Below are 25000 nucleotides of genomic sequence, written 5' to 3' on the forward strand. Positions count from 1 at the left end.
TGAAAGCAAGCTCTCCACCTTGTCAGGAGAAAAGGATACAGAGTCCAGGGACAGTTGGGTGCGACTGGGTAAAGTGGGTAGAGATAGTGATGGGTTTGGGACACAAGATTTAGCTGCAAACACCGAGTTTAGACATTCAGCTTTATCACGTGTGGAATCAGCAGTGCGGCCATTTGAGGTAAGGGAGGGGATGGAGGGGGAACATACACCAGAAACAGATTTGATTAAACGCCACCAGGATTTTGAGGAGGGAGAGAGGTTTGAGAGTTCAGACTTGAGATGAGAAAGATGTTGTTTTCTGGCTCTCCTGAGGGTAGCTACACACTTGTTCCGAGCTTTGTGGAAAGAACTGAGATTGCCCTCAGTTGGGTTTGCTTTCCATGAGGCAAAGGCAAGTTGTTTCAGGACAACTGCCTCGCCACAAGCTTCAGTAAACCAAGGGCGGGAGGAAGGGTAAGACAACTGAACACGAGAGGGGATAAATCTGTGCATGAGGGAGAGCAAGTTTCTTTGAAAGAATTCCCAGGATGAGTTGATGTTTGAGAAAGTAGTGATAGGAGACCAGTCTGTAAGTTTAATGGCTGCTCGGAGACCCTGCCAGTCGGCTTGAGTGAAATGCCAGACTCGACGGCGGTGAGGTGGTTCTCTGATAACAGCCAGAGAGATGTCCACTTTAACAAGGACGTGGTCAGAAGAACCAATTGGAGCGAAGGAAGAGCAGCAGATATTGTCAGGGAAATTGATGGAAATACAGCATGTTACAGGGTGCAAGTGAAGGTTAAATAAGAATGTCAATTAAATTTTGCATCGGATCAGCAATTAAAAAAGAGAAAGAAGAAAATGTTGCCAAAGCAGTCTTCCTGAACGTCCGGTCCTTTGCATTTGTTAACAGGACTTCATGACACAATTTTTCCTTTACTTGCTTTCAATAGCCAGGATTAGCAAATTTAAAAACATGTTATGGAAAGCATTGTTCAAAGCGTTACAGGTTTGAGGTCAAATAAATGTGACGAGTACCACAAACTGGCTTTAGAACCTTGTCATCCAGAATAGCTGTGGTATTTAAGGGGAGGGGGGGTAGGGAGGATTAATAACCTTTGTGATAGAAGATGAATTGAAGACCATTTGCATTTTGCAAGCAATGCGAATAGGAGTTCTGTAGGCAGTGTGGTAAACATCCTTGCTCTTTTCGATGACATTAGGGTAAATTGGATTAAAAAAAAAAAATTCTCCTTAACTCTCTTAGTATGTCTGGTGCTGGCTTAGTGGTTAGGGTGGTGGCTTGGGATCCTAGGGTCCTGAGTTCTATCCCCGTTTCCACTGAATGAACACCAGGGGGTTGACTCAGCCTGTCATCCTTCCGAGGTCAGCGCATTGAGCACCAGTGTTCTGGTAATAGGGGCACTGCATCAGCGGCACAGCTGCAACCCTAGCCAACGATGCAACCAGCAGCCAAAAAGGCTGTACTCTCTTAGAAGGGAACTCTCTTAGTTTGGAAAATGATGCCTGTGCTCTTCAAAGTCAAGAAAGGCAACACAATACAGTAACAAAATCCAGAAGGGGGTGTTGAGAATCTCCGATTCTGGACGACCAGTAATACCTGCTCGCGGATTGACAAGTATTTTCATATTTTGCATTATTCCCTTACAATCAATACTCTCCCACCCTCCCCTCCCACCTCACTGCTCGACAGAGACCGGTGGTTAAATGTATCTTGTACCCCTGACATAACCTAGGAGGCATGTATATGCAAAATTTGATGGAGATCAGCCAAGCTTTTTTTGCTTATGATACGTACATACGTACAGCCCAGTAAAATGCATGAAAAAAGGAAATTTCATAAAATGTAATTATTGCTGTTGCTGGTGATGGCATGGTTGTGATTTGTCTTTCTTCCTTGTACCTTGTTCTCTTCCTGATGTATTGTTTTGAGAATTATTACAATGTCTAACTTTGTGTGCTCCTTCCGTGTCCTTGTAAAGGATTCTTGCTGTCATAGAATAATGAATGTTACTTTTGGAACCGCGACACTAAGCTCCCATTCCCTCGTCTTCAATCCCGGAAAGCCAGGCTTTTAATCATGAAGATTCCCGTTTTAAATGGATACGAATTTTTGCTCCAAGGAAATCAATAATTAGCTTTCCAAAGGTGCCATTTTTATGATTCTACAACAGCAGGATTCCCTACATTAAAGCTGGAGGTCATGCTTCTTCTTCGTGTGACAAATGATTGAACGGACAGGTGTCATCATGCGCTCCCTCCGGCAGGGGTCAGTGGTTCAACCATTTGCACTATTCTCCGTGTACAGGCGAAAATCGTGAAGGGTTCTCGCCGGGATGGCGGCGAGGGGAGTGATTATTTTGTGCCCATGACCTGACCCTGGGTACCCCGAACACTTCTGCAGGATTTGGTGGAGATTGGCCCAACCGTTTTTGATTCTATAATTATCAGATGTACACAGAATTGCTTTATTATATAAAGTGGGATTTGTGAAGTCCCCAAGCTGCTTGTGTTGGGCAAGTTTTAATTGTAGTTTCATCCTTGAGTCATGTTGATATGCTTTCCTGTCATTTGCATAATTTTGTATTCCTTCTCATCCTAATTTCACACTTGTGTTGGAAATGTTATTAATATAGCTTTATGAGATGCTGATGCAACCTTGATAAATTGAATCCATTCGTCTTTATCTTTAAATCGTTTTTTTGTTGTGGTTGTCTTAAGCCAAATGTATAGGTTCTGTTTCCAAAGCACCCTGTATTGTGTATACGGTACCCGTGAAACCAACCAGAAGGTTTTTCTCACAATGTTTTTAAATATTCGTCAATTTTATTGTTTTCTGGAGCCTGAATCTTTCTATTGCTTGTTTGCTCTTGGCACACTGGCTCCTTAACCACTTTGGGTTTCAACGTTGTCATAAAATATAGGTTTTGCATAAACCTTAGGCCTTGCTAACCTCACATTTGTAATACATAAACCAGGGTAACCTTACAATTGTATTTCTAGTTGTAAACAGCTGTGATCAATATAATACGAGTTGTTGGCTACAGCTGGCATCATGGTTAAGACAGACAATTGGAAATAAGTTTGTTAGGGTTTTGGTGTAAATCTGTGGATTACTACAACAATGTCTAATTGTTTGAATTGCTCCTTTGTTTCTGTAAAGAGCTGACCAGTCATTCCTCAGGTTGGGCATGCTTTTTATGTCATCTCTAACGAGATGACCTAATAAAACCAGTCTCGATGTCCGTCCATCCGTACGTACGTCCCCATTTTTTTCTTACAATTTTCTTGATATTTGGTATGTGGGTAGATGTCGATGAGGGATGCACGACGTTATGACCTTTGACCCGATTGAAGGTCAAGGTCACTCCAAAGTTGCGAAATCGACCAATTTTCAAAATTTATCTCCTCCTCCGTTTATGATCCGATCTTCGAAATTCCTTCGGATTGTGATAATATGGAACAATATCTAAATTTGGTCGGGCCAGTTTTTTTTGAAATTTGTCCTGGTTATCGAGTCACGTGTCTTCAAAGTTGGAAAAATCGTCGATGTGATACGGTCAAAAAAAATTCGCCCGATCTTGATGAAACTTGGTACGAAGGTAGGGGTCGATGAGTGATGCACGACGGTATGATTTTTGACACGATTGAAGGTCAAGGTCAAGTCCCTCCAAAGTTGCGAAATCGTCCATTTTTGAAATCTATCTCCTCCGCCGTTTGTGATCCGATCTTCGAAATTTCTTCGGATTCTGATATGGAACAATATCTAAATTTTGTCAGGCGGGTTTTTTAAAAATTCGTCCTGGTTATCGAGTCACGTGTCTTCAAAGTTGGAAAAATCGTCGATGTGATACGGTCAAAAAAATTTCGCCAGATTTTGATGAAACTTGGTATGTAGGTAGGGATCGATGAGTGATGCATGACGGTATGACTTTAGACCTGATTGAAGGTCAATGTCAAGGTCACCGATGCTGTAAACTTGTGAAATCATCCATTGTCAAAATATCATCCGCCATTTATGACTCAGAAATGCGGTTTGATTTCTGAGGTCCGGTTTCTTTCCTTTTGAAGACACATTGATCATAAATGTTCCAATTCAACCATTTTCAAAGTCTATCTCTGGATAACTCAGAAATGTAGTTTTATTTCTGAGGTTTTCTATCCTTTTTACTACCGGGCTTTCGTCTGTACGTTGAACCAAAAGACAAGACGACATCGAAGCCATTCTAAGCCAATCAGAGGTCCACATCTACAGAGCTTCAGAGATGACCGTCACCCCCAACCAGGGGTAATTTTCTCAAAATGCTTTGCTTAACATCAGATGACTTGTGAGTTTTAATAATTGTGCCCACAACTTGCAGTTATATTGAAATTGCATGTCTTTATATATTTCGATTATCATAGCTTTTGCCAGAGCTATGACCGAACATGCAGTCTGTGTTTAATGGATAAGTGGTACCAGGATTGGGCACTGTTGTGGTGGCTTTATCTGTTTGAACTGGCAACGTGTTTCCGATGTTTCATATGGTTCTCTGCTCTTTCATTTTGCATACTCTCATACCTCACACTGATGAGTCAGGTCACTGCTGCCTGTGACCAGTTCAATGGGGTGTGCGCAGTCTTGCTATCCATCATGTTGTGCTGTTACATTCTCGAGCCCACAATCCACTTGTCAGCTTTGCTGTCGGGCTTCCATCTTCCCGATTCAAAATGGTTACAGTTTTGTGTCCGCATAAAGAGCTCATGACATTGAGGCGTCTGCTTTCCCACCCTCTTACTGATTTCATCTTTCTCATCCCTTATTTCTTTGCCAATGTACAGGATGAGGTGACGGTGCAGGAAATAAACATCACACACCATGTTAAGGAGGGCTCTGAGAAGGCAGATCCGTCACAATTTGAACTCCTCAAAGTGCTTGGGCAAGGTTCCTTTGGCAAGGTACTCGCATCCCTCCCACATGACTTTCCCACCATTTTCTCACTTCTTGTGCCTTGACAACGATTTTGAGTAAATATTTTGTTGAAGGATCCAATGTGAGCAAATTATATACATATATATTTTTAATTCCTTTGCGGAATGGGGTGGGAGGATTGAGTCGGGTGTGGTTAAACACCACACCTTGTGATATGTGTGTGTGAAATGTTCTCCAGCTCACATTGGCTTCCATTCTAAAATGTACCTGCGACCTTTAATGTCCACAGCATGCAGCATTCTATTTGTCTTGTTGCACAGTTACTAGTAATTCAGAAAATATGTCAACAATTTAATGTAGGAACTTTCCACTAACCCCACTGAACACCTCCACGAGCCTTTAGTCACTCTTGAAAGAAAGTAGTAGTCACTTGCGAGGGCAGTGAAAAACTCCACCATAAGATACCCTTGGCAATAATGATGCAAGTTTGGGCAGCAGGAAGTATAGTAGTCAGTCAATTCCCTGCGAGGTGCATGACCAGAAAGTACAGTGTTTGGCAATAAAATTGCAGGATGATTTAGTATCGCCAATAGGTGGAATAGATCTGGTCACGAGTTGTATGTCTTTGCTGAAACTTGTACTTGTAAGAGAACTACTTCTCTTGCACTGCAATGCTTCAGTCCTTTGCATACAGCCATGTGTGTCTGCATGGATTTCTGGATAGCTGTCAGGCTGAAGTTACCAGTTGTCTTACCCTTTTCTATGATCTCACTTGATGACTTCTGGCTTTTGACAAAGGATGAGGAACGAGAGAAAACACACACACACACACACACACACACACACACACACACACACACACACACACACACACACACACACACACACACACACACACACACACACACACACACACACACACACACACACACACACACACATACATTTTAAGGCCGTTTTCCCCTGCCAGAGCAGGGGTTAGCCTTGTGGGTCCCATGACAATCATGGTTCCCTTTTTGAGGCAATGTTTTTTTTTGGCCGGATGCCCTTCCTGATGCCAACCCTTCAGTCGCTTCTTATGACACGCAGGGTTACGGTGTCCCTATTCTAACCGGGGCACACACCGGGACCAGCACATTGGTACTCATTTCGCCGATCTCGGAAGGGTGACAGGCTGAGTCGACCCCACCTGGTTATTGATTCAGCAGCCAATGGGGCTCAAACTCAGGACCCTCAGATCCCAAGTCAGCCACCCTAACCACTAAGCCAACACCAGGCTTATCAAAAAAACTTTGAGGAAAGACTTTGGTATTTATATCACCGACAACATGAGTTCCTCTCGCACAAACGCCAAAGGCGGCCTTCCAGAGTTGTCTCCACATTTGCAGGATCAAGTGCTGCCTTTAAGATACCTGAGGAACGGCACAAATGTTGGTAATGCTTCGGTTTTAAAAAATTAGATTTTTTTTTTATTTTTATTTTAAATATCCACTCCTCCACCTCACCGAGACTCCCTTTTCTCCCCCATCTTCCTTTTATATTCTCAATTTTCCCCAATCTTACTCCTACTCTCCCTTTTATTTGATATTCTGAGGGCTCCTTTTGAACTTTAACTTGTTTCCAGCTCTTGCACAAAAGGAACATTTGTACCGCGGAGTTATCAGCTTTTACAACCTTCCTAGAACGTGGCAAGTTGGATACCATTGAGGAAGTGAGCTTACCGGTTGTGGGTATTTGATTAGTCCATGAGTAAAACAACATAAACAGAAAATCTATTTTGACAATATGTCTAACAATGACAAATGAGCTCGAGAAGCGCAGGTTGAGCGTGGGGATAGTTCTCTTTTTGCACTTCTCCAGTTCAGTTTGTGCAGCACTCAGACTGGGCCAAACACCATTTGAAATTTATCTACAAGATTAAAGTTGTGTGTGGTGCTGGCCTTCTTTTTTTTAAATCAGTAACATTCTGACCCCCCCCCCCCCGCACCACTCCTTGGTCCCCCACAACAAGTTTCTTTGAAGCATTTCAGTCAATTGTAAAAGTGGACTACATGTTAGGCCAGACCATGCAGGCCAGCCAGATTTGTCCCTTTGATGGTCGTTCATGAGCCAGTTGGACATTTCTCCCCCCCCGACCCCCAAAAAATCCTGATGGTGATGCATGGTAATTCTAAAACAAGCTCAGTTCTTGAATCTGGGATCTGACTCATTAAAGCTGATGCCTTCAATTGGGTTTGAATCGAGAACAGCAATCCTGAAGCTTAGAATTAGGCTACCGTATCCATGTGACTTGCTTATTATTGCAAAGGAAAGTGTGCAGAATCTCTTGGTCAGCAATTTTTTGATGCTGAGAACCCTCTAGTCTTAGGGAGCAGAGCCCTTCATTACATTTTTCTGTCTGGATGCAGCTGTTCACAATATATATCCTTCACATCTGCTGCCACTGCTCCAGCAGCCAAACTGTGCTTCCCATGTCATGCTGTAAGATCATTCTTCCACAATGTGCAAGCTCAAGAATATAATTAACAAGGCTATCGAGTGGGGTGGAATGCCAGCATGCTTTTCTGGCAGCAGTATGCTGGAAAGTATTGTTATGGACCCGGAGTCTCGGAAGTACGAGGGTGGGGATATACCCAGTTCTCCCCGGACTCATCGGGAATCGAGGCCGTCGCACACGAATGGCAATAACTTGACCAAGTGACCCAGGGTCCTCCGTCTGACAACCGTTTACCTTGGAACACATGATCTCCTTCTCAGGGAATTGTGCCCTCGGCGATTGTGCTGCTGTTATCTTTATTGGATCTTGATTAATGTGGCCGAGCTTTCCGCAAGCACAATGTCGGACCGATATGAGAGCCAATCAGTTGGGGAATTATAACCTTCCGGCTAATCTACACCTGGACATTGCTGGACCAATGGAAGAAAGGACAGCTACGGGCAGATTGGAAATATAACAAGAATAATTTATTTACACTGAGCGATGAGGGGTACGGGAAGGAGGGAAGGGAACTCGAGGGCTTTAATGGTGGCAGAGGGCAACCGGGGCAGGAAAAGGGGAAATGCAATAAAAAGAGTAATCAAGATGTGTATTTACAAAAAGGAAAGAAAATGTATAAGTTGTAGACTTAGCTTAACCTTACCTTACCTACTGGATAACAAAACAGTACCCATCAGACCACACACACATACAGGGAGATAAATTGGGAGGGGCAGGGTGGCCTCAGCCGACTGGTATGTAAGTCACTGTCGCCCTCTCAAGCTTGGGACCGCTCTCCGGAATGGCCCTGACACTGCACTCCACAACCGAGGGTCCACAAACTCAGTCGAGAGCACGAACCAAAGCGTCCAGGACCAGGGAAGCAAGCAAGGGTGATGCAGAGCCTCCAGGACCAGGGAAGAAGCAAGGGTGATGCAGAGCGTCTAGTACCAGGGAAGAAGCAAGGGTGATGCAGAGCGTCCAGGAGCAGGGAAGAAGCAAGGGTGATGCAGAGCGTCCAGAACTATGGCAGAAAGGAGTGCTTTGATTAACGAGTGCGATGCAGAGCGTCCGGGACCAGGGCAGAAACGAGTGTGATGCAGAGCGTCCGGGACCAGGGCAGAAACTAGTGCGATGCAGAGCGTCCGGGACCAGGGCAGAAACGAGTGCGATGCAGAGCGTCCGGGACCAGGGCAGAAACGAGTGCGATGCAGAGCGTTCGGGACCAGGGCAGAAATGAGTGCGATGCAGATCGTCCGGGACCAGGGCAGAAACGAGTGCGATGCAGAGCGTTCGGGACCAGGGCAGAAACGAGTGCGATGCAGAGCGTCCGGGATCAGGGCAGAAACGAGTACGATGCAGAGCGTCCGGGACCAAGGCAGAAACGGGTGCGATGCAGAGCATCCGGGACCAGGGCAGAAACGGGTGCGATGCAGAGCGTCCGGGACCAGGGCAGAAACGAGTGCGATGCAGAGCGTCCAGGACCAGGGCAGAAACGAGTGCGATGACCAGGGCAGAGAGAGCTCGAATCGAGAGAGAGAGAACCAGGCACCGAGCACAGATTTTTAATCCTTGGGGCAGGCAGGGTCAATTAGCCACTCGTCAGATCTTCCGAGGTGGCCTGGGACCAGCGATTGGGCCACGTCAGATCTTACGAGATGGCCCCATGCCATCCATTGGAGAGTTCCCTCGCAGCCTCGCCCATTCTGTTGCCTGGCCTTCTGGCTGTCATCACTTGTTTGGTCTTTCCGGCTGTCATCAGGAGCGGAGCTCTGCACTTAACATGGGGGAAATCCCTTTTTACCCCCATGTACCTGGGACAAACCCCACATGTCCAAAAATGTCCATCGCACAAAGCCAGGGAATAGGGCAATTATTTCAAGGAGGCTGGGTCATGTCCTGGTCCATTTACCAGTCATTTTTGGTGGAGGAGAATGAATGGTGATTAGGGAAACAAAATGCAGTGCAGGGGTGGACCGCAATAAATTACATTACAGGGTAGATGTTCATACAGAAGAACAGAAAACAAGGACTTTGTGGGGCTTTAACCAATAATTGGGAATTTGGCATGTGTTCTAGAATGCTGGTGTTGTTCGCACACATTGAACACCATGGCAGTAAAACGTACACGTCATCAGGCGCTGATGGCTCTGTTATCCCAGCAGGTTGAGAGAGGGTGCAAACTACCCAACCCAACACATTCAATTACATAATAACCCCGAAAGGGGAGACACTATTCTTAACGATCATTACGGAAATAATTATACTGAGAGTCTACTTGCTGTGTGCATTTCAATCTCGACATGCGGTCGATAAAACAGCAACTGTGTGTGTGTGTGTGTGTGTGTGTGTGTGTGTGTGTGTGTGTGTGTGTGTGTGTGTGTGTGTGTGTGTGTGTGTGTGTGTGTGTGTGTGTGTGTGTGTGTGTGTGTGTGTGTGTGTGTATAGTGTTGCGGATCTGGGAACCATTTGCATTCAACATACAGATGTCCCAAAAGTCAGTTATGTCGTGAAGTATGTGTGCAGTCAGATCCCTTCCCTTTTGTCGAGTGGGAGAATCAAAGGCGTGCGTTGTGATTTCTTTTAGTCAGGTTATTACATCGAATAAACCATCCCATCTGCATGACCCCTTCAGCCCATCACGCTCCATCACCACCAGCTGGCTGCTCGTACCTTGACTTGCCGAGAGGGGGTCTCGTGGTTCCAGTTCTCGGCTCCCACAAACGTTCTCTTGTACGATGACCTTCGCGGCGCTGACACTGTTACTCGTCGAGAGCGAAGCCACGTGGAGAGTAACTGGGGTCTCCTGGCAGGAGCAGAGGCCCCGCCCCGGAAAGGTGGGCCGGAGGACCCTGTCCAATCAGAGGCGGACAGCGAAGTGCGATTTCGCCAAGGGCCCCTCCCCGTGGAGAGAGGCCAATAAAATCTCCGAGACTCTCTGTAATACTCATTACAGAGTATTACATTACAGAGACTCTCTGAGACTCATTCACATACGGAACGAGCCGCTTAAGCGGCTCGTTTTCGTGCAGGTCCCGTCGAGGTATAAACTCCCGGTATTTCTGTCTGCACGAATAATTAGGTACATCGATAATTCGGCGATCGACCCTGCAGTGCGTGGACAGAAGAATTGGCTGGTTTATGTTGCGTTAAGGCATCCGTGACTGGATTTTGTGGTTGGTCCGGAAGGTCAGGACTGGATTGCGGCCTTCGGTGGACGTGCGACCGCGATTTGGCTAGAACGGTCGCCCAAACGCGGCGGGAAGCCACAACAATATGTATGTACTAGCGATACCCGTGCACATGCACAACATAGCTGGTAGCAGACGACAAACCGTATACGGGGAATGACAAAAATACGCATTGTGCAAAATGCAAGTGGTACTATGGAACGCCAAGACTTCCCAAACATTGTCGGCATGTCCGCTAAGTGCCACAGCAATTTCATAGGGATCGTGTGACGGCGAGCCGAGTTTTTAGTGTGCAAGCTTGGTATTATAATAGAGATGTATATATATGTATGTATGTGTGTATATATTGTTACGAATCTACGCCCGCCTAGCGTGCGAACGACGACTTTAGCCAATGGCTGCTGCACGCCCACCGGACGAGCAATTCAGTCGTGACTTTCTGGAACAATGCCAGAAACCAGTCACGGGTGGGTTTTTAATCCCACCACAGCCCAGTCCGTATTCTACCCGCGCGAAATAGGGTCAATCGCCGAATATCGATATACCTAAGTACCCAAGCGGGTAACCTCCTGAGGGACCGTACCTCGGCGAAGGCCTGCTTGGACACGAACTGCTTAAGCGGTCCGTTCCGCTCTGGGATAACCGAGCGGGTATTATCGCCAGACCTCGCCAGATCCGATTCTATTTATCGGTATTTAACAACCAACTAGTATTGCGAAAGCAAGATAGCAGTCCAAAGGGGGAAAAAGACACGACGAACGGGTAACATTCACACAAGCACATTTATTATTTACACACATGCACATATACAGCCATGCAATGAAAAACACTTATACAGTCAACAAAAGCAAAACACGCATGCAGTTGTTTTATGAAGAATGCGGGACGGGGACAAAGACACGGGCAAGGCGAAGCACAACAACCGTCTATTGTTTTTCATGTACTGTCACTTACACAGTTTTTACTTACAAGACGGCGCCACCAACATTCATTCAAAAGAAACACAAGAAAAGACCCCATCAAAAGCAATGGGGTCAGGCTGGGCCCATAGACCTTTATGGCGTGGGACTTGGCAGACCGAAGGAGTCCCACGAGACCGTTGCAGGTTACCTGCACCCTCGTGGCGCCTTGTGGTGTGAGCCTCGACGTCTGTCCCCACGGCAGCTAGTGTAGCAGCGGCTGAGCTCGGGCCTTCCGCGTGGCCAGCTCTCTCTCTCCGGCTCTCCTTACACGAATGCGCAGGATCGCACGACACAGCTGGCAGAGCGGCGCCTCCAGTCCACGTCCCCTCCGCGACGCCCGGACTCTCCACCGACTACAAGCTCCAACGAACGGGTCATTCACGGACCGCTTCTCCACAGACCAAGACCAAGACAGACAGAAGACCACCAGAAGACCACGAGCCGCCGACTCTCTCCTCGCGGCCGCTCCATGCGCCCTTTTATTCCTCCTCGCTTATCGCCTCACCCCACTTACATCTCCTGCAGGAAGCTTCCAGAAAGGAGGCGTTACCCATTTCCAACGCCTCGCCCTTATGAACCGACCAATGACGAACAATCTCTCCCTGGCGGCGCGCGGGAAAAGCAGGAGGGAAAATCCATGCGCCATCGGAATACCTTCTTCTTTTTCATGGCGTTACTGGAATCCCTTGTTCCTTTTCCTTGGTAGAGACGGTTTTACAAGCGGAGTGGGTTGTAGTGTGGTTTATGGAGAAGGTGATCGGTAGTTGGCGTAGCGGGGAAGGTGGTCAGGTGATTCGTCCAAAATAACGATAGCAAAAGAAAAATGGCTAACTGAAAGATCACAGCCCGGTTAACATGAATAGTTCCCTTTAAACAACGGCGGGGAAATCTATCTGAACACAGACTTACCGGCATGACTGATCTCGGGACCTTTATGGTGTTCTGCGAAGTTCCACAGCCATAACAATATATTGCGGTTCTTGGAACCGCATGCATCCAACAGATAGTGGTCCCAAGACAGTTATTCCATTATTATACATGTAGATAGTCCTTTTCCTTTTGTTTAGTGGGACAACAAGGGTGTGCGTTGCGATGATCTAAAAGCTAGGTTTGCTTAAATAGTTTTCTTCTTCATTTCGTCCCTACTCTTCTTTTCGTCTGATTATTCCTGAGGTAAATCAGCCACGTGCGCCTTTGCAGTGAGGTGGGCCTCATGGAGGCTCACGCGTGCGGTGCCGCTGTGAGGAAACTGCTGCACAGAGCCCTCGTTCCCGGACTAGCCCGAAACCCAACGTGTGCAGCGAGTCATATAGTGCGCTTAGCAGTGCGGGATTATCGACTCGAGCCTCCAATGATCTTGGGAAGATTGCCGGTTGCATTAATAAGGCATGCGAATGAATACCTCTTAAGAGGATGCACAAATGGTGTTTTTCACAGCACAGGAAACACAGCCAGCACGACGCCCATGCTGCACGAAACGCGTATGGAGGCTGATAAAGACGACTCCACGCCATGTTGGGTGGGATACGAGTGTGCGGAGTAGAAGCGGCTGTTCCTTTTCAACCTCAATATCCGACACATATTGGTGTTCGCCCTGCGCACATGCTAGCGGAGTCGTGCGAACACGAGCGCTGGCCAAGTGCGTAATGGCCGAACCGCGTGCGCACTGCATGGAATGTGCTCGAAAGCAGACACGTACGCCGCTCGTGAAACGTGCATGGATTTATCCATAGCGATGTACCTTCGGCCCTCGCTGGCAGCAGCGGATTCCCCATGGATGGTGAACGTCTTCTCGTCTCTACGGCCAGCAAAGCTGCGATTGAGCCGGGGAATGTACAGTGCGGGTCGCGTTGGCGCGCGCGTTGATCGCCGCGGGCGGACACCCGAATGGGCATGCGGGACCCTCGGCCAGTCGCCAGGGCACGGCCCGGGGGGGGTATTGCAGGACGATTCGCGTTCCAATTTCGGTGTGGGCGATTTGTGTCATGTCGTGGGGTCGGAGCGGAATATTGCCGCTCTCTGGTATGGCCTTGCCGGAAACGAAGTGAGGCGGTTTCCCACCAAAGTTGGCGGGCCATGTGAGGGGTCAGGGCCAATCGGAGCACCCGATTCAGGTGATGTTTCGATTCGGGGTTCCCCCTCCCCCCGCGCTGCAAGTCCTATAAAGGTCGGAGCAGTCCCTCCGATTTTCTTTTTCTCTCTCTCTCTCTCTCTCTCTCTCTCTCTCTCTCTCTTTCTCTCTTTCTCTCTTTCTCTCTTTCTCTCTTTCTCTCTTTCTCTCTTTCTCTCTTTCTCTCTTTCTCTCTTTCTCTCTTTCTCTCTTTCTCTCTTTCTCTCTTTCTCTCTTTCTCTCTTTCTCTCTTTCTCTCTTTCTCTCTTTCTCTCTTTCTCTCTTTCTCTCTTTCTCTCTTTCTCTCTTTCTCTCTTTCTCTCTTTCTCTCTTTCTCTCTTTCTCTCTTTCTCTCTTTCTCTCTTTCTCTCTTTCTCTCTTTCTCTCTTTCTCTCTTTCTCTCTTTCTCTCTTTCTCTCTTTCTCTCTTTCTCTCTTTCTCTCTTTCTCTCTTTCTCTCTTTCTCTCTTTCTCTCTTTCTCTCTTTCTCTCTTTCTCTCTTTCTCTCTTTCTCTCTTTCTCTCTTTCTCTCTTTCTCTCTTTCTCCATCTCTCTCCCGCTCTCGCCTCACCCTCGTCGACACCACCACGACCCACCTCCTGCTGTCTGGACTCCACCTCCTCATCTCCGCCCACATGATGTCAACCCCACCCGCCTACCTGGTCCCACCTACCACTCCGTCCTCTCACTCTGGAATCCGCCCCTTCTCCACTCAAGCTCCTGTTTCACGAACCTGGTCTCCACACGTGCGGCTGAAGCCAGAGACACGCCCACTGTCGGGTACTGCACTACGGAGAATCCACCCTCCCCCTGAAACGTATTGGTGGTGCGTCGTGCTCTCAAGCACAAAGGCACAGAGAACGTCGCCTCAACTCCTTTCCCTTCCTGGTTCAAAACTTTCTCTTCATCAGGTTTTCTGCGTGTGTGTGTGTGTGTGTGTGTGTGTGTGTGTGTGTGTGTGTGTGTGTGTGTCCTGGCGCCTGTCTGCTTAAGTAAGACTGCAGAAGATCGTTATCATTATTATTGCTGTTATTTTCACGTTAAGTCTGCTCTGTGTCCCCTTTTGCAAGTTGCCTGTTTATTTGCTGCACCATACCTCTCCCCTATCTCTGCACAACACACCCCAATAAATCCTGATCGTACCACATACCTTTCTTCGCCCATTGTTAATAAATTATTATTAGGAATATTCCCTGCTCGTTTTTGTCTTTTCTTCCATTGATCCAGCATGGTCCGAATCCTAGCTGAGCCGGGACCTTATTCCCAACGATCCGTTCCTTTTAGCCGGTACGTCCTTGGCGGTCGCTCGGCTGCATCCGATCCGGTAAAGTGATCCGGTCTGGTAGAGTGATCTGGTTCGGACAAGGCGTACCGAGGGCTTGTTCCCCGGTAATTAAACCACGTGATTAATTCGGTAACCCGATTCACCCATAGACGGGAGGACCCCAGGTCACGCAGTTGAGTTATTTGCGTCCACGGTCGGTTAAGAGACCCGCCGCGTCACGGAATTATCCGTGTGCGACAGCCTACAATTCTGGGGAGTCTGGTGGGAACTGAGAGAGCTTCCCCCACCTCGTGGTCTTCTCACCTGACCGACCCCCCCCCCCCCCGGCCCGCAACTAGAAATATATATTTTTTACGAATCTGGAAACCATGCACACTCAACATTCAAGTCCCAAAGTTAGTTATGCCAGTAAGTACGTGTGTAGTCAGATCCCTTTCCTTTTTGTTTAGAGGGAGGCTCGAAAACGTGCTTTGTGACGTCTTTAGTTAGGTCATTATAACCAAGGAGTCATCGAATAAACCATCCCATCTGCATGATTCATCCCCCATCACGATCAACTACCCACCCGCTGTCCATAAGCACTCTGATTTGTCAGGGCAGGGTCTTGCAGCCGTTCCTTGCCGCTCCCACCAACGCTCCTTCCACAAACGTTTTAACTCTTGCACCAATGTAACATGGATACTGTTACTCTTCGAGAGTGGAGCCAAGTGGAGAATGTGGGGTCTCCTAACAGGGGCTACGGCTCCACCCCGGTGGGGTGCGGCCGTGGGCCAATGAGGGATGGACAGCGAGATGATTCTCACCAAGGCCCCTCCCCGTGGGGGAGGAGATATATATCTCGTAGACTCGGAGGGTTGTGTTTGTCGGTTGGCGTTGGCACTGGTGGTGTCTGAGAGCAGAGCAGTGCGAGAGCTGTGTGTGTTTCACGAGGGAGGCGGATAAAGATTCCCGAGCACGCTCTGAGAAGTACTGGAGTTCTGGAGTGGTCATGTTCATCACGGTGGCTGTTACGGAGAGAGGAGTTCTGTAGGCCCCGACCATTCACCACCCGAGCTCCGCCACGAACCACGAGTCCCCCACGTGCGACTGGGACCAGGCCGATGACCATTGGCAGGTGCCACAGCACGGAGTACCCACTTTCTCCGACGGCCAGGTACCCATCCGGACTCTGATCCCCAGCTCGTCTCTCTCTCATCGGCTGGAGGGTCCAATAAAGAACTCCGGGGTTTCTTTTCTTTTTTGTGTGTGTCTGTGTGTGGGCCTGTCTATAAGTAGAATTGTTTAAGTGTTTATTTCATCATTGTAAATACTGCATTGCATATTCGTGATAAGTCTGCCCTGTGTCTTTATTTTACTGTAAATAAATTATTAGAAATGTTCCCAGCTCATTTCCGTCCTTTCTTTATTTGGTCTAGCATGGTCCGGGTCTGAGTTCAGACGGGGTTTCATCCCCGATAATCCGTTAATCCTTCCCGGCACGGCTTTGGCAGTTTCCGCTCGGCTGCAACCGAGCCGCAGTCGGTAGAGTGACCCGGTTCGAGGAAGACGTGCCGAGGGCGTGAATCCCCGGGAGCCAAGACTGCTTGGTTATTTTGGTATATTGTTGCGAATGTGGAAGCCATGAGCACACAACATTCAGGTCCTCTAGCTCAGTTATTTCGATAAGTGAATGTGGATAGATAGCTCCCTTTTCCTATTCTAATGGGTGAATAAATGTAAATGTGCTGTGAGTTACTTTGATATCAGGGTTTTCTTTCATTCTTTACACCCTTTAATTCTTTAATTTTCAACAAATTATACATACGAGCAGAGTGCCTGCCCTGCAGGCGATCTTGTTCCAAGCATGTAACACGTTCTTCTGATGCATACCTTTATTTGGGTGGTGTCTCTGCAAGTGACATCTCTGAAAAGGAAAAATAAATAAGCTTGGTTATGTGCACGAAGCACAAACATACTGTTACGTCTGAGGGGGGGGGGGGTTATGCATTCAAAGGGTACTTAGGATGTTTAATTAGGTATGCCATGCTGTTCGAGTTATACCAGGATCTTGATGTAATGAAGTAGGGATTTATTGGTGATAGATTGTCTCGTAAATGTCCATTTCTTTAAGGGGGAAATAATAATTGTCACGTAATTAGATAGGGAGACGGGTTAGGTAGGGTAAGTGTTGATGCGTATTCCCTTTTAGTATTTCCTGCAGGCTTGCCGTGACGTGAAAGAACGGTGCTGCGGACGGCTCCGCCCCCTGATGACCATTGGCGGAGGACCGCAGACGGAGGACCAATGAGGCGCTCCGTTGGGAGTTGCAGAGACCCTGGAGCATGGGGCGGCCTGATTGGAGGATTGAGAGAAACGGAGGAGATATATCTGCGGACGGCTCCGCCCCCTGAGGACGATTGGGAGAGGACCGCAGACGGAGGATGAAGGGGACGCTCTGGAGAGAGGACGATTGGCGGTGGACGAAGGAGACGCTCCGTAGAGAGGATGAGGGACTCTGATCTGGATTCCTTCACGTTTTTCCGAGAGGATGGCTTGATCGAGAACCAACACGCCGAGTGACTGCTCAAGAGCTTCTGCAGCACGCTTTCCTGCAGCTTGCAGGACCTCCTGCCTGTATATTGTCCCTCATGCGAAATCGTCCACGCCGTTAATTTATGCTCCAAGCGAGGCTTTGCTGCAGAGTAAGCTTGAAGCCTGTTCTTCTTGCCTCTCTTCGTTTTGCCCTCGTGTTCTGCTGGCTCTGGGTACGGAACCGGGTTCCCTGGCGGCTGTGAGCGGTTTGGGCCCACAACACAGGAGTTCCACGAATCAAGAACAACACCACGGTGGCTGGCTGGAGCTCACAGGCCAAGAACTGCATTTCTGCACTGAAGGTTTCACGCAAACATCTGCACCACCGTGCCTCCTGGCCCTGACAGGCGAAACGCCAGCTCGTCCGGCACCCACATCCAATGACTTTTGCATCAACAGCACGGGCAAGCCTGACGAACTAGCTATATTGTGTGTGCGTGTGCGTGTGCGTGTGCGTGTGCGCGCGCGTACCTGACGCCTTAGAGGGTTTGAATTTCATGTACCGATTTTATTTTTTGATTCTTTACATTTTGTTTATACATTGAAATTGTTTGTGCTTTCCCCCATGCCCGAATCAACACCACCCTTCATCAAATCGCCCATGGATCCCTCCTCTTGCCGAGCCTTCTTATCGCTCTTGTGTGCAAATAAATAAACGCTATTTACTCAGTAAAGTGCCACGTGCCACCTTTCTCGTCCCGTATGCTATAGACCGATTAAATCCGCCACCCTTGGTTTATAAAAAATAAACCGCCTCCATCGTTTCGGCTCATCTTACGTTGGCGGGATTTGATCAAGTCCCGTGAACACTACAATACCAACTGCTTTCAATTCAAAACACATCACTGTACTTGAAAACATAGGGACATGAATACTGCACTGTAAATGGTGGTGATTTGTAATACCCTCCCCAACCTGGATGTTGTGCTCCATGATGCACATTTACATGCAGAAATTGCGGATGTCCTTGCAACATGCGGATGTCCACGGATTCGAGCCCGAGCTCGAACGCGCCGCGTGGCGAGATGGCGGCGCCGCACTCTTTCCTTTCTGCACCGCACGCGGTCTCCGCGCGCTCTTACCCCGTGTAAGGTCGACGATGGGCCTCAGCTGATTTCTCTCAAGGTCCAGCGTACAAATCCAGGCCTGGCCTGTTCTCCAGACAAGGCCCAAATCGAGGTGCCGGGCTCCGGCAAGCGGATCGGCAAACGTGTCGAGCCGTTGGTGTGAGCAGGGACCGTCAGAGGCTCCATCGTCTCCTCTCCTGCCTTCCCGCCTCGAAGCCCGACTTCCCAACTCCATCCTCTCAGTTTCTCTCTCCATCGAATCACTGTTTCTTTCCTTTTCCACGCTCGCCTCTCAAAGCCGGCTGCCGTCTCTCTCACGGCAGAATCCTCGACGTGCAGGCAGGTTCAGCGTTTCTCCTGGCAGATCCAACACTGTCCCTCCCTCGTTCGCTCGCTTTGAAGCCACCAGCGCGCCTCAAAAAACCCGACCGTTTTCCAAACTGAGCATTCCTCTTCTCTCACAGTTTCTCTTTCGTTCGCTCCTTCGACACACGAGCACCCTCTCGAAAACCAGACCTTTTTCCAAACTGAGAACTCCTTTTCTCTCACAGTTTCTCCTTTTTCCGCTCACTTCGAAACACGAGCACGCCTCTCTCTGCGAAGCCGACAAACTCCTCCCCTCAGCTTCACTTACTCTGTTTGGCCACACCCTCTCAGCCGACTGGGCGGGGCCTCGTCCGGGATGGGGAAGAAGAAGAGGGAGCTCTTGTTCCACCACCACTGCAACAAACAATAATACAGCCTTTTACACTCCCGACACACATGTAACGTCCATTTTACCATACAACCGAGCTAAACATGCATTTAATCGGGGGTCTGAGCTAATCCTATATTTAGTAGTCCAATAAGGGCCATTTCCGTAACACTACCCCCACCTTTCTCCTGAGGCTCTCCCGAGCCTCCATCTGGGGCAGCCCATGGCAATGGCCCTGTCTAACGTACAGCACAGATCTCCCATTTACTCTAACCATCAACATGGGAAGCACTTAACTCCAAAAATCAAAGTGTCTCAGTAACATTGACATGTCCCTATCCGAGTGTGTCGGGTCACCAATCTAACAAACAAATTCACACTCTATGCACACTACTTAACATTCTAATTATAGATTTGAATGGGAGGGCATTCAATTTTACTTTTATCACCAATATTTGCAGAGGAGCAGAACATTCAAAGGTTCAAAGTTCTTTCACGTGTTCGCTCCTTCATGCCCCCCTCCCGGCAGTATTATCCATTCACCCCTGAGGGATTCCTCACTTCGTGGCCTTATTGGCCTCTCACCAGGTGAGTTCAGTCGGCCCAGTGGCCTAATCTCACAAAGAGTTCTTCGGCCCACAGCCCACAAAATGGCATAAATCTTCGGCCGCAACGGCCCACAAAAGCACTTTGGCCTCAATGGCCCACAAAAATGCTTTGGCCCATATGGTCTACTCACAAGCATCAGCAGGCAGCAAGCCCTGCATTGGACAGCAGGTGACACAGCAATGGTGGCACGGTGATATTGATGGTAAGCAAATGCAGTTTGGAGGTGTTCTTGAGGACGTAAGTGGGTGTGATGACCTCAGACCAGGTGAGATGGAGTGTACCCTTAACCTTCCTTGCCTGACTTGTTTTGGTTAAGTTCTCTCTTTCTTTTTTTTTCTTCCTTCCTCTTTTTTTTTCCTTCTACAGACAGGATGGTGTGTTTCTTACTCAACTGTTATCTTCGTGGATGTGTGCTCATGACAGACTGGTGGCCTCTCTGGCACTTGGAGAGGGTGACCTAGCCTGGCCCTTGTTAACAATTTCTCCCATCAACACTACTCGTACCAGGTGTCACGCATGAATGGTGTCGAGGATAGTCCATCGAACCTAACCATTCACTTTTAGCTCCAGACAATGCGACAAACCCTGCTATGGCTAGAATGATCCTAATGACCCATTTTTCCCGACCTGGCACACTGTTCCATTCCATTAAACCTGGGCAAGGTCCTTATTTGTCTTTTTCCATTTGGTGGTGCCAGGCATAACTCGCTGACTGGGGAGTGTGACAGCTACTAGGCCTCTTTGCCTGCTTCCAATCTGGGGTGGAGGACACCCAGCGACCTTGGGGTTCACCTGAGCGTGCTTCTGGCGCTACTAACTAAGGGGTGGCTCTCTCTCGCCCCCATACTCTGCTCTCATAGCACCCATACTGTGCTCTCATAGCACCTACACTGTGCTCTCATAGCGCCCATACTGTGCTCTCATAGCAACTACACTGTGCTCTCCTGGCACTGAACCTACTGTGCTCTCCTGGCACCTCTGACAGCCTTTACCTGCCAGGAACCCCCAAAGCCCTGCTGCCCTATTTCCCGACTCACCAACTTCCAATACCATGTCACACTGCCAGCCAGTATTCCCATACCTTGGCCTGCACCTACCTCTCGCAGTCTGCCTGCACAATGGAACAGCAGCCAGAATCCATGTCAAATCCTCGAAGTCCCCCTAACCTACACCAACCTGGTTAAGAGACTCCTTCCGTCAGGGTACGTTGTTCGCACTCACTCTCCTCATTCACACCATCACGCCATTCACCCAAACTCTTTAGTCATTCATTCCACAGTGCCACACACCCAGCCCACAACACCATCCAACACCTTTCACGTTTATGTGAAAACAAAAACACACCAGTCCCTCAGATCCCACTTGGTCATCAAATTTAACCAGTACACTTTTTCATCAAACCACAATTAATTTGTCATGACGTCTGTCGTCCGCTGGCCTCCTCCAGACTGCCCTAATCGTTTATTTCCAACAATTTAAACGAAGCATCAAAATCTCTTCACCAGCCCCATGGAACCTCTGCATGGTTCCAACCAGGCATTTCAGTCTTTCCTCAAACAATCCACCCTTTGTCATCCACTTGTTTCAGGTGTGTCTAACGCTCTGCCTGTAATGTCTCCACCACTCTTTTTCAATAATCACCCAAATCCACTCGTGCCACTCTTATGCCTTCTGTCATCTCTCAATTTGCAATCACTTTCGGTACAACTCTCAATCAAGATTTTCACATCCCCATATGGCCTGCTTCTTTGGCTCATTGGAAGGGGAGTGAGGGAACGAATCCCTCATTTCCCATTACATGACCCGCCGCCTTTCCGCCACGGCTCAAAGGGGTCACGTCTCAATTGGGGTTGTGGTCCACCCCTCCTTTTCTCCAGGGTTCGCGGAAGTCAGGTAAACCCCAATCGGTGGAACGGCCTCCCCCTCTTCTCCAGGGTTCACGGAAATCAGGTAAACCCCAATCGGTGGAATGGCCTCCCCCTCTTCTCCAGGGTTCACGGAAATCAGGTAAACCCCAATCGGTGGAATGGCCTCCCCCTCTTCTTCAGGGTACACGGAAATCAGGTAAACCCCAATCGGTGGAATGGCCTCCCCCTCTTCTCCAGGGTTCACGGAAATCAGGTAAACCCCAATCGGTGGAATGGCCTCCCCCCCTCTTCTCCATAACTCCCTGAAGACAGATAAACCCCTCACCTTGCCAAACCCCCTCGTGTGCTCAGAAAGGTTCAAAGACCAAGAGACACACGCCAGTGCCACCTGCCACACATCTGCACTCCACTCCAAAGTTCCTGTGAGGCTGATAGAGAAATTAAAATCCAATTTATAAAGCCTGCTCCTGGATGCAGCACCTCCAACTCTGTAAGAACCCATGCAGAGCTGTCCATTGTGGTTTCCGTCCCCTGGCTCAAGTTCTGTCCTGGTGGCATTTCAATTACCCCTTGTACCTCAAACCTATTTCCAACATCACCACTCACTCCATGCTCAGGACTCCCTCACACAGCAGGCTGCACACATTCCAAGGTTAGGTGTTCACATTCCACACCTTCAACCTTGCCTGCACACTGACCAACCGCCTCGCACTTCAGGGCTACATTCCCGAACGCCACGTGAGTGCCCACACACGTTTCGGCCTCGGCAGCACATACCGGTTCTGTAGTCTTGAGTGTGGGCTCACAGCATTCATTCACAGGCACTCCACACACACACATTCAGGGGTCACGCATACGTGCACCGCATCGGACAGAGTCTCTTCGTTGACATAAAATTCAATTTCTACCTAAAGCTCATCGTCCACACCATGTATGCATGTACCCACGTACCTGCTTCGTTCCAGAGTCACCTCTGTCCGGTCGCTTCTCTCCAGCAGGTTACTCATCATCGGTTCGCCATACTCCTCTGGGGCCGTCAGTTCCACATGCTGGACCTGCTCAAAATGTGTTTCATTCGTCAACAACCCCGTATGCTCCCTCAATGTCTCCATCACCAGAGTTTGCTCTAATTGTGGTGTCATCCGACGAGTGATGTCACTCAAGTCCCGCACCACTAACATTACTCCCTGTGGTGATATCACACATCCCATATTACTGTGCTGTTCTACTTCCTGGCTCCATTTTATTCTCCATTTGAGTCGTTCTTCCTCTCGGAGCCTTTTTAGTTGTTTGTTATCTTTCCAGAATTTTTTCCATCTCTGTGTACTTCCACCTTGCTCTCTTCTTTAGTTGGTCAGTTTCAAATTCGTTTTCTTTTTGTTTTCTATCCCACCGTCTCTCATGTTCTTCATTCTCCAATCTCATTGTTTCCTTCAATTGGTTGATTTCATGTTCCTGTTTCATTTGTTGTTCTTTCACTTTCCCCTCGTACTCCAACCTTGCTTTTTCCTTTAGTTGTTCAATTTCAAATCCATGTTCTTTTTGTTTCCTCTCCCACTGTCTCCCTTGTTCTTCCTTAGCCAATTGAAGGAAATGACGAGATTGGAGGATTTCCCTTTCCTGTTTCATTCGTTGTTCTTTCACTATCTCCTTGTACTCCAACCTTGCTTTTTCCTTTAGTTGTTCAAATTCAAATCCATGTTCTTTTTGTTTTCTATCCCACTGTCTCTCTTGTTCTTCCTTCTCCAATCTCGTCGTTTCCTTCAATTGGCTGATTTCCCTTTCCTGCTTCATTCGTTGTTCTTTTTGTTTCTTATCCCACTGTCTCGCTTGTTCTTCATTCTCCAATCTCGTAGTTTCCTTCAATTTGTTGATTTCCTTTTCCTGTTTCATTCGTTGTTCCTTCACTACTTTCTTTGATCTCATTCTTTAATCTTGCTTTGGCTTCTAGCTGTTCAATCTGCACAGTGTGGTTCCTTAACGTTTCATTCTCCGTTCTCTTTCTTTCCTCCCTTAACATCCTCAGTTCATTCTGTAATTCCCTCTCTTGCTTTGGTGTTTCCCTAACTCAGAAGCTTTTTTCCCATAATTCCTCTCTCGCCTCCTTACCTATTTTCAATGCTTCCCTCCTCATTTCGTCCATTTTCTTATTGTATTCCTCTAGTTCTTTCAGGCGTTCCTCTTTTCTTTTTTATCTCTGTTCTCGGATTTCTCTTATCCGATTGCCTGCTCTTACCTCTCGCTTCAGTAGTTTCAAGTCCCAATCGTGTTCCCGTTTTTCCTTTTCCAGCTTTGTTTCCCATTCTTCTTCCAAGTTCTTCCTATCCCGAGAATTACTAATTTGCTCTTCCTCTATTCTTTCGTTCAGTTCGCTCTTCTCTTGTTCCAACTCATGGGAACTCCACTCTACTTCCCTCATTTCTTCCTGTAGTTCTTCGAACTGTCTTGACTTTTCCAACAATTCTTCCTTCCTTTGATCCAGCGATTTCTCTCCTCTTTTTATCTTCTGTTCTGGGCTTTCTCTTATCTGTTTGCCCAATCTTACCTCTTCCTTCAGTTGTTTCAATTCCAAATAGTGTTCACATTTTTCCTTTTTTTTTCATTCTTTTTCCATTCTTCCTCCAAGTTCTTCCTATCCTGGGAAATACCAATCTGCTCTTCCTCTATTCTTTTGTTCAGTTTGCTCTTCTCATATTCCAAATTATGGGTATACATCACTACTAAATTCTTTTTTCCACATTGTTCATCGACTCTGTTGGCTAAGTCCTCTTTCAGCCACCGAATCCGTTCCCGTATATCGGCCACTTGTTGTGACCCACCGTACACATCCTTTTTCTGAATCTCGTCTGCGTGCTGTTGTGCCTCGTCCACTTCAATTTGCACCTCCTTTATATAATCTTCATAACTCCTCACCTCTTACAAGGCATCCGCCAATTGTGTCTGCAGCTTGCCAATGTTCACGTCGTCGTCCTGCCACGCCTGCCATGGTGCATGCCATGACCACGTGGTTTGAACCGGTGGCTGGGAGCCTACAAGCCTATAAGGCGTGGAGAGGCCCACAAGCCACAGTGTCTCGCACCCACTGTGAAATTTGGTGGAGGATCGGTGATGATCTGGGGGTGCTTCAGCAAGGCTGGAAATCGGGCAGATTTGTCTTTGTGAAGGACTCGTGAATCAAGCCACGTACAAGGTCGTCCTGGAAAAACACTTGCTTCCTTCTGCTCCGACAATGTTCCCCAACTCTGAGGATTGGTTT

The 25000-nt window shown here is 48.0% G+C and overlaps 1 protein-coding gene across 3 annotated transcripts in view; it reads left to right on the forward strand.

Annotated features, from left to right (window-relative positions):
• LOC147034284 (ribosomal protein S6 kinase alpha-3) overlaps positions 1 to 25000 on the forward strand; it is a 344798-nt gene that overhangs the window by 158011 nt on the left and 161787 nt on the right. For all 3 annotated transcript variants that reach the window (XM_085880085.1, XM_085880096.1, XM_085880089.1), the window contains one exon: positions 4822 to 4938. In XM_085880085.1, coding sequence (XP_085736211.1) covers positions 4822 to 4938 — 117 coding nt within the window. The remainder of the gene's footprint in view (positions 1 to 4821; positions 4939 to 25000) is intronic.

This window comes from Eptatretus burgeri, chromosome 1 (genome assembly GCF_056783735.1).
Source record: "Eptatretus burgeri isolate ZD-2024b chromosome 1, Ebu_testis_v1, whole genome shotgun sequence".
NCBI classification, from domain to species: domain Eukaryota; kingdom Metazoa; phylum Chordata; class Myxini; order Myxiniformes; family Myxinidae; genus Eptatretus; species Eptatretus burgeri.